We start from the raw sequence: 10,918 nt of genomic DNA on the forward strand, positions 1-10,918 counted from the left end.
TGCCATTGATTATGCAAATATCAATCATTCATTTCTAAAATAAAATGCACTACTGGCTAAAGTTGAAAGCTCTGGTCAGAGCCTTCCTATGGTTTGATTGTAAGTACTGTGCAGTCAGAGTTTCATAGCAGCAAGGAGTCGTGGGTGAGTTTCCCCAGCTGAAGTAACTGATCTGTAGGTGTGGGTCAGGTTTGGGTTTTTTTGAGGCTTTCACGTGATGCTGCTGTATCAGTGTCCTGCAGACAGACTGCACACAGTGGATCAAATGATAATCATGATGATAGCCAGACTAAGAACACTACAGCTTGCTGCTCTATTTGTAGTATGCAGTTTAGTTATTCCTACAGCCCTACTGTCAACCCTTAGTTTGGACAGTAACGTCGGAGCTTCTTCAAGCTGTGTTTTTGTTTTGTTTACAATGTGGTTTCATATTCCAAGCGCTCCTGGATAAGGGCATCATCTTTATACTGTAGCCGTGGAGGAGCAGGGGAACATTCAAATGCTAAGATCGCCTTCCTCAGGCTCCTGTCCAACACGTGTCTCTCCCACGCTGGGTACCTGTTCCTGAACAGATCGATTTTAATGACAGACTCCTCAATCCTTGGTGGCCGGGACGAAGGTGTGGACGGTGCGGTGGGTCTCACCTGAAACACAGGCACACACCCGTCCCTCTCCGCGAATTTTTGATCCCGCTCGCTCGTGACACTCCGGTTGTTGGAGATGGACCGTAGAGTGTTTGTTGCCACTTCTGGGGGCAGGGTGAAGGCAGCGGCAGGGTCCTCACAAGCACAGCTTGGCGACTGCCCAAACCTTGGTCCGTTGGGGTGAAAGAAGGCATAGTACATTAGCATAAAAACAATGCCTGTTAAAAAGCTGCTGAACACTACGCACAGTGCTGGTATGGCAAATGCATCAGAGATTGGTGGGGCCTTGTACAGATACCAGAGAGCACTCAAGGCGGTGTTTTCTAAAAGGATCACAAAATAGTAAATGAAAAGCCTACAGCGTGTCCTTCCTTCCTTGACATTGAACCAGCTGAAGATATAGATTATCCCAACTACCATGTCGAAAACTATCTCCTCCCATTTAGTGATGCAAAACTCTGTCTCGCAGTGGACAATCCAGAAGGTCATGATGCACCAATGCAGGACGATGAAGATCCCAAAGTACAGCTGGAAAACCGAGGCAAACAGAGCAAAAGTAATAACCCTTGCTGCAATTGTGAAGAAATGCCAGCAAAACTGGATTATAACAGCCATATAACTGATGGGTTTCTTGTCATCACGGGAGTCACGGAGGGCCTTTTGGTAGGAAGCCAAAGCCCAAGCCAGGGATACAAGAGATGCTGCAGCAGTAAGACCTAGGAGGAAACAGGAGATGCAGTTAAGGCATAATTAGTATATCAGCATTTAGTCGAAACCAGTGAGATCCTTGCGGCTTGAAATGCGCTCTTCACCACTCACATAATAAAATCTCTTACTTCTCCTTTAGCTCAGCCAGCACTGAGAAATGGACCTCTGCTGCCGAGATTTCACTCCCCTTAAAAGCACCCTGGTGTGTTGGATACACACAAACAAGAGTGGCTAGCAAACTACACTCTGAAACGCTTCTCTAGCAACTTTATGTTTGAAACAAATTCATTAATTCACAACTTTGAGCAAGTTGGGAATAGGTGTCTCTGTCACCTGTGTTATTTAACAGGACCCACTGCGGTTATTGTTTTAAAAAAAGAATATGAATTTTCCAATTTTGATAAGTCATTAAAGAAGCCTAATATAAAGCAACCAAATCTTTCTAATTAAAATACCAGCATTATATCAATAACAATGTAAGCATAAATCACATTTTTAAAATAAATTAATATAACTCTTGTTACATCAAAGTTTAAACTAACTGCCTTACTCTTGCTGAGGGAAAAATATTGCCCATTTTGATATTTCCACCACTTTTAAACATAATTTTAATAAGTAGAAAATATCAAAACTTTATTTTCTTCCAGTTGGAAATCAAACTAATTTTAGAAATGTTGGGATTTTCTACTAATTAAAATTCTGAGTATAGATGCTTCTAAAGTAGAGAGTTATAACTTAATGTTCATATAGCCATTCTGTCTCCCATATATCACAGAACTGCCTATTTATAAGGCCCTGAACTAGAATATTTCCGGAAAACCTGTCAAATATTTTTCACAAAAAGAATTCAATATAAAATTCTTTCTCATGAGATTTTTTGTGAAAATAATTCCTATTCACTTGAAAATATAAAAACCGTAAACCAAATTTTTTAAAAAAACCTTTCTATGCTTACTTTGAATGTGTATTATTCTTTTTTTTCCAAGTGAGTTAGATTGTTGTCGGTAGGTAAACTTAGAAAAAAAAGTTGCTTTGCAACTGAATCTAGTTTTTAAACTAATCTGTTACTTCCATACAGTACCAGAAAAATACCTTACATTCCCATTTAAGAAGTGATATAGTTCAGCATAATTATTCAAATACTTAACACTTACATAACATTCTGTTAGAAATGAATGATAATTCTTCTTTACTAGAAGATTAATTTTTATTTACTTACGACTCATATCAAGCTGCTTTGGATGGAAATGGGAATTCAATTGAAATGCAAAACCCCAGCCTTTTAAGTGTATTTATTATTTAAATAAAACTGCAATAAATATGTTGTATACAGAGGAAAAATATATCAAGCATTTTATACTTAAAACTGGTTTATTACCAAAGCATATTTTATATATGGTTAATGAATGAATTCATAAGTCTCAGCATCCCAGACTGAGAATTTATGCATAGACCATTTAAAGATAATGATGCTTCAGTTTATTTCTATGCAGTTCCTTTACTTTGAACTAGTTATTGAAGTAAATCAAACTGAAATGAAAAAAACATTTCTTTTGTCTGCTGTTAAAAGCTGTTTAATCACTTCAACAACCTTTGGTTCTGGATGCATAGACAGTATTTTTCTTCCCTGTTCAATAGCTTTCTTTAGAACCTAACAATGAAGAACATATTACTTAAATATTATAATTTTTATGCAAATTTTGTTAATACAGAGTGGTACATTTAAGCCTAAATACATGTTGCTATTCACTTTTGAAAAAAAAGTTCATTTTAAAACAGAAAAATATAGGTTATGGATATAATACCTGATTCTGAAGGAAAAAAAAAATCTATTTAAGCAATCCACCTGGCTTAACACACTAAGATTTTGCTTAGTAAAACACAGCACTGTAAGTAGTACAGAAGGATTCATTGCTTTCAGGAGGGATTGTGTTTGCCAATGTTTCTCCCTCAGCCACTGGCAGGGTGCTAATTATGTTGTGAGTGCCCATGAATTCATGAATTTAAAAAACTTTTGTTTTAAAAATAAAAATAATAATAAACAATCAGCAGAAATATAGAACAAACTTAGGATTCCAGGGAGAATTTTTAATAAAACTTCATCATTTTTCTTCTTACGTAGATGCCTGGATGCCAAAACACCAGTGTTACTTCTGGAATCCTCCTTCACGGAGGGAATAAACTATCAGTGATGAAGATAGGAAGGAGAGACATGGTATAAATTGTTATTTTCATTTCTGACATGTATATTTGCTTTTCACGCTGGGCTGCCTTTCAGTGACCATTATCTCTGGAGACAACACTAACAGCTGAAAACGTAAGTTCTCGTTTTCCTGTAAGAATGTTTTAAGTATTGAAAAACCACAGTTCATTTCCCTTATGAAATGAAAAGTTTGGAAAGGTAGATGAATAGGATAAAGGATAAGAGAATCTTTCAATACAAATCAGCCATTCTGAGCAAGAGCTCAAAAATAGCATTATCAGCCCAGGAAAGAATAATGTGAGAGAGAAATCCATTTATTTTCTTTGCAAATCTAACTTTAATGACCTCGCACACTCCCCCAGAGGTTTGTAGAGATATCATCAGTTTTGCATTAGGAGGTGTAAAATCATTCAATAATGCACACAGGCTGTTCCAAATAAAATGTTAAAATTCATAGGAATTTCCAATGTTCTAATGCTAATTAATTCACAGTCATTGTCTGGGACAGAAAGAAACAAGTACAATAGCAACGTAATTCTGTTATTTAAATAGTCATTAATACAGAAACATCCTTTGCTTTTACAGAACAAACTCGGGGATACTGGCATAGGAAAGAAAAGGAGACAGGGGAACATACAAAAGGGAAGAACTGCCAATTAAAGTATTATGTATCTACTCTTGTGCTACTGGCAATGGTGCTAGGGATATAAAATTAAGATAAGGCTAAACACTTCATGAGCACCATCCATTTTTCTTTATTGATGAGACCAAGCACTAAAGAATTATTAAAAGTATAATTAATAATGAGAGCAATAATGTAAAAGTGATGCAAATGGCAGTTTGCTAATAATAAAATGTCACTATATGAATAATTCACTGGGAATGGTTAGAGAGAAAGTGAATTATTGTAGCACTGAATGGCTAATTCATTAATTAGAACGTATCGATGCATTTGCTGAGTATGTGTTTGTAGAAACCTCTTTATCCATATTTCAAAAGAAGAACTAAAATAAATTTCTATTACTAGCAAAACAAAACTTCAAAGGCACTAACACGGCACCAGGAAAAAAGAATAGAATGTCCTATAGACTTAATGGAAAACAAGTAATTTGTAACAATGCAGGTGGTTTAACTTCCACAGTCAGCAAGGCTTATTTACCATTCAGAAATGAACAGAGAAGATTGGACTGTGATCTGTGGAGCCATTGTTCATGAAGAACAAGCACCAGCTTTCCCACTTGCTCAGCTGCAGCCTGTGCACTGATTCTTTGGGCACCACAGCAGCTGTCTGGTGTATATGAGTCTTGCATATGAGAGTCTTGTACTTAGGGTCTCGATCTTGGAAATTAAGATTAACTAGCCATTCTCAGTGAATATATACTCAAGAAACTACATGCTCATCTGTTACAGACTATTAAAAGTCCAGGAAAGCAGTAATTCTGTAAAATGGCCTTGGGAAACATGAAGGGATGCTCCCATTTCTTCCTTTTCTAAAGCTGAACCTTCAAAATTTTTCTGCGGTATATGATTTGGTCTCTGAAGTTCTGTCCTGAAGAGGAAAGAAATACAGGCTTTGCACAGGAAAAACATCACTTTACATATTGCATCAGGCAAATGATGCTTTTGTTTGTTTCTAAAATGGACACCTCAAAAACTCTGAATAGCAATTAGTTGTGAGCTTACCTACCCACCTCCAGCCTTTGTAGCTTAGCCCATCGACAGTGAGACTAGCCAATAATGCATTGTATTAGGACAACTTTCTGTCAGGAACTAATTAGAATCCATTCTGAGTGAAAAAGACAACTTAACCTCTTTTATTCTGTTAATGGTTTGCATTACTTAATCATATTATTTGTATAAAGGAATGACAACTTTGTAATTACAGATGAGATTCAGATGTCCTTAAGATAGTGCACTTCCTGTCTGAAAACAAAGAACAGAATTGCCTTGATTGAATTATAATTTTAACTTCCTTCCCTGGAAATGATTAATTTCTCCGTATATGAGAGATGTTCTTGCATTTTATAGAGCATGGCATGTCTGTACTGGTACTTTAAATATAATACATAATACACTGCAACGAGCTACAGCTCATTAAAGACAAGGTAAAAAACCCCACGAACATGACTTTCACTAGTGAAAGCCAACATATATAAGGGAAAAAAGAATGTATACAGAGATGGATATATTCACAAATGTAATATTATTTCAGAGAAGCAAGCTCAAATAGCTACAGGAGAGCCAATGAAGTTCTCCGCAACTGTATTTGTGAGAAATCTGATTGAAATGTTCATGAATAATCCAAATAGAATTGCTCACAACAGATAAGGGGTTTCCATATGTCCTGGGTTTGGCTGGGATGGAGTTGATTTTCTTCCTATTAACTGGTATAGTGCTGTGTTTTGGATGTAGTATGAGAATAATGTTGATAACACACTGATGTTTTAGTTGTTGCTAAGTAATGTTTACCCTAGTCAAGGACTTTTCATTTTCTTGTGTCCTGCCAGGTGCGCAGGGGGCTGAGAGGGAGCGTGGCCGGGACGGCTGGCCCAGCTGGCCAATGGTCTATTCCATACCATATGATCTCATAGTCAGCATATAAGGCTGGGCGAAGAAGAAGAAGGAGGGGGGGCGTTCGGAGCGATGGCGTTTTTCTTCCTGAGTAACGGTTACGCGTGATGGAGCCCTGCTTTCCTGGAGATGGCTGAACACCTGCCTGCCGATGGGAAGTAGTGAATGAATTCCTTTGTTTGCTTTGCCTGCATACGCGGCTTTTGCTTTGCCTATTAAACTGTCTTTATCTCAACCCATGAGTTTTCTCACTTTTACCCTTCTGATTCTCTCCCCCATCCCACCGGGGGGGCGGGGTGTGAGCGACCGGCTGCGTGGTACTCAGTGGCCGGCTGGGGGTAAACCACAACACCATATTACATCTCTGCTCGGCAATTCACAACTTAATTGTATCCTGCTGACACCTCTGCCTTTGCATTATGGTTCTCCCAAACAAGCACAATTTATTAACTTTGAGGAAAGCAATTCAATGTCTAAGCAGCATATATGATTTACTAGTTTGTATTTTTCTCCCACTCCCACAACATAATCTTTAGACTGAGGTAACTGAAAAAAATGTGGGTCTCATTCTCACACTAATCTTATCTTACTCCTGATTTGTACTTGAGAGAGTAAAGGCATATTCAGGTCCATAAACTACTGCTTTTCTAGTCACATCAGTCCATAAAACCTATATAGAATAAGTACAGAACACCTCAGGCCAGCTGAAAACCCTACAAATGAATGAACTGATCAGAGAAAGTGCCCCTTGACATTCAACCTGATTTCAGAAATCAAACTCCTGCCACGGCTTGTATCTCTGCTTCATCCTCCTTTTTAAACTTGTACTCATCTCATCATTTCCAGGAGTAAATTCATATAAAAGCAGGAATACCAAACGCAGCAGGACATCTGGGCATGACAACATTGCCTGGGATCTGGGACCATGAAACATTTTTTAAGCAAGCCTGTTTTTACAAGCTTCCTACCCACCTAGAGAAGTGACATTATATGTATCCAAGCTTCCAGGTGCTTCTCTGAATCAAAGCCAAGGATCTCTAAGGATTCATAGTCCCTCTTAAGGCCTTAATCCTGCAGGAAGCAATATATCGTGACTGCATTCCTCCAGCTTCAGAAAATGGCTTGCTATATTTACACAGCTTTTGCCATGCTGCTGTGCAAGTATAGCCACAAGCTTGACGTTCATGTGGAGGCCTTGCAGGCAGCTTGACAATAGTCTAGGGGTTTCTGCACTAATTCTTTTATTCCCATATACTAGCATGGCAGCGTATGACATGGTATACATACCGTGCTTCCACATGTGGTTTAGTACACAGGATGCTTTGCATGCTTCAGGGACAGCTTTTGATCATATCAGGGACTGTGTGTCCAGGTTCTCTGTATGTGTTTCATGCTCATGGGTCTCATTCCCCGACCAATACTGTGAGATGAAATCTAAAGATGAAGCTTACTTTTTCATGCTTTCCTATTATCTAAAGGGATAACAATATAAACTCTTGCCCTCACCTGGGTTATTTCCTTCCTTGATGACTGCAGATGTAGCCTGCTGGGGTAAGCTGTAGCACTGTATAGAAGTATCCATACTGTAATCCGTCCTTATAGCCTTAAGTGTCTGTCATCAGGTTTCATAATCAGGGACTTTTCATGTACAAGGATCCTTGCTGACACAGTCTCTTTTTTTCAGAAGGGGGAAGCACTGCTAACTTAATATCTGCAGCCAGGTCCAACCCCCTAAAATACGCTGTAGGCTGATCTTAACATATCTTTCTGTACTCCAAGGTTTGTGGCCTTGTTGTCCAGGGTCGTTCTCCATAAGCATGTTGCCAAGGTAATCCTATTACTTTCCCACATCAGCAAGTTTGTCTTACGTTAGCTGTCCTAAATCATAGTCAAAGGCTTTCTGTGCAATTGAAACAAGCTGCTTGAGGTCAGAAAGAGACTTTTTTCTTCTTTCTTAGGGGCCACTAGGTCTGATCGTGTCCAGATAGAAAAGGCACCTTACTGAAATATTCCACTTCTGTACTTTTACTTAGACTGTTATCCACAAACATGGGATTGATAGTATCTGCAGATGCGTCTCTAGTAGTTCATCTTTCCAGTGTTTGCCACAGGCTGCATTTACAACTGGGGATATTCAAGGCAATATAGATGGTTTCATCAGCTCATCTGCCAATATTTGGCTCAACTTTCTCCTGCTGCGCACTGGGGTGGGGTAATGCAGTGTAAGGGATGACAGGAACTCTTTCTTGTCGAAATGTAAGTCAGATTTATGCCTGATACTACTTCTCCTAAGTATTACGTAATGCTTAGAGAACATGTTAGCACATACAGGAATAATTTCTCCCATGATTCCTTTCAGCTACTTTCTATAGATACTTCTGGTGAGACAACTTCCAGCTGTTTCTTTAATTTGGCTCTCCACAACAACTTACCTTTGCCCTGGAAGTCTAGAAACATTATATATATTAAATGTTACTTTCAACCTTAGTCATTTTACCCACTCCTAAATTTTTTCCAGCAGTGGTTTGGACTATGTGTAGAGGACCAAAGTCAACTGACAAAAGTACCTTTTACGTACCTTTAGCAGATTCTTAGGGTCTTTACCAGACACCTGCCTAATGATTTGCCTCTTGCTGCACTCAAGGTCATATCCACCTTGGCAAATCCAACTGTTAGACATACTGTTGAGATGCGTCTGCTGAGCAACAATCCTGGTCATAGCTTTAAACAGGTCTACAGCTGAATGGTGGTCATAATTTTATTTCAAGCTAACATCAAGAACAGTTTCCCTTTGCCTCTCCCCCAAATCCAAACTAAGTCTTTTACCTAAATTTTGTTGTTAGTATCTCAGGAGTTCTTTTGGAAACTATGAATAAAATCTACTACAGATAAAGAAAGTCAACTTAGCTTGCAGGGACTACAAGAACCATGAAAGTTGGACGTCTCCTGTCTTTCAAGAGACCACAGTCAGTAATTCAGACCTCTCTTTCTTCAGACAGCTAATGATGAAAGGGTTTTGGGGCACAACAACCAAAAGCTCTGCTACCTTCTCATAAATCTGTAAAATTGACTGTTTAAGATACTTGAACTGAAGTCACACTGCCAGAATATACTAGCTAAGGCCAATTACTAGCTGAGTGAGCATCCTGGGTGATCTCTTCTCCTCCCTCACAAGTATGTTTTCCTCATATATGTTAGTTTCTTGTTCTACTAAAGACGTGTTACACTCATAAGTTACAATTTAGGAGTCCTTATTAGCCACTAATCAAGTCCAGTCCTTCACAGGCAGTGACAACCGTCAGGTACTCATGTATGCATGCAGTCTGCATGCTGCCAGGCTTGGCAAGACAGCATGAGATCATTTCTCCTGTTAGGAAGCTAAACTTAGACTTCTGTACTTTCACAGCTAGACTCCTTGCCTGTTAGGTAGTTTGGTATCTTTATATTCCAGTGAAGTATGTGCAGCATAAACATACCCACTGACTCCAGGCTCATTTCCGTGATTTGTACATTTCTTTTTGGCAAAAAGTGCTTTCGATGTCTTGAGGTTGCTGCAAGTAGCTTATAGTAATCAAGGGATTATCTGGAGACTGCAGCAACCCCAAGCAAAACAAAACCCCTGCCATTACCTCTTGAGGAGAAACGACATCATGATAACATAATGCTAAACTAAAGATAGGGCACCACCTATGGGAGAAGGCTCCACCTGCACTGCTCGGCCCAATGCACTGCGTATATGGACTCCTTCCATAAGGTCAACAGCAGAAGCAGTAGCACTTCTCCCTGCTGCCCAACAGGAGAAAAAGATGTAGTCTACCAGACACATTAAAAATCCTGTTAAAACTTATGTTTCAAGGAAACGTCTTTCTGTCGATCCACATTTCTGTGATTTTACCTTTATTTTTCTGTTGAGCTTTTATATGCTTTTGCTTATGCAACTTCTGGACAAAGCTTCTCTTGGTATAGTCCACTGATTCGGAGGAACCAGCCACACAGTTTTTCACTCCATGGCTGCTAACAAGATCAACTGGAATTTTTTTATTGGAAACACTTTGGAAAAATATTCGTCAAGTGAAAAAAAACCAAACAGATGTACACAGTAAAAGCCATTTAGATGATTTCGGCCTTTTTGAAAACAAAATATATTTTTCCTTTAGGAATATGCAAATTTTTTTTTAAAAAAAGATGTTGTACTTAGCCCACAGCAGTGTAAGAGCATGAATAGGGAGAAAATTAGTATTAGAATTTGTTTCTTTCATACAGTCACTGTGGTCACCTGTCCCAAGGTCTGTGTGCCATCCTTCCCAGTTCACAGGGCAGTGGCCTGCCAGGCCCTGGCGGCTCGCTCGGGGCCGCTGCGGGCAGGCACTGACCCCGTACATCAAAAGATGGCAGGAAAGCAAACTTCAGAATAACAGCTCTCAAAGCAACAATACAAAAGCCAGAACTGAAAGAGTACACAATTTGGAAACGAATCCGTTAAAGTGAAAACATGGTGGCGCTAGAAACAGTATTGGTTTCCTAATCAATTCTGCATAAAACTGTTTTCTAACGTACTGGGTGTCGGTGCCCAGGTACTGGCAGCGGACAGGCGGATATGCGGGGCGGCCTCCGTGAGGAGAGGCCAGGGGCTGCCCCGTGCCGGACACAGCCGGGTTCAGGCGGTTCCAGCTGGTTCCAGCAAGTTCCAGCTGAGCCACTGCAGGACACAGCTGAGCCTGTCAGCCAAGATGGTGGCGCCTCTGGGAAAACACCTTTAAGAAAGGGCAAAAATGCCCCTTAGGCAGAGGAG

At 39.5% G+C, this 10,918-nt stretch overlaps 1 protein-coding gene across 1 annotated transcript; it reads right to left on the reverse strand.

Annotated features, from left to right (window-relative positions):
* Positions 1-413: 413 nt before the first annotated feature.
* Positions 414-8,845, reverse strand: XKR4 (XK, Kell blood group complex subunit-related family, member 4). Its single transcript, XM_009574839.1, has 3 exons — positions 8,705-8,845; positions 7,633-7,738; positions 414-1,360 (listed from the first exon to the last, which is right to left on the reverse strand). Exons 1-3 carry the CDS (start codon positions 8,843-8,845, stop codon positions 414-416), a joined length of 1,194 nt encoding a protein of 397 aa, XP_009573134.1.
* Positions 8,846-10,918: the final 2,073 nt, after the last annotated feature.

The sequence above is a fragment of the Fulmarus glacialis genome, unplaced genomic scaffold (genome assembly GCF_000690835.1).
Source record: "Fulmarus glacialis isolate BGI_N327 unplaced genomic scaffold, ASM69083v1 scaffold23573, whole genome shotgun sequence".
NCBI lineage: Eukaryota > Metazoa > Chordata > Aves > Procellariiformes > Procellariidae > Fulmarus > Fulmarus glacialis.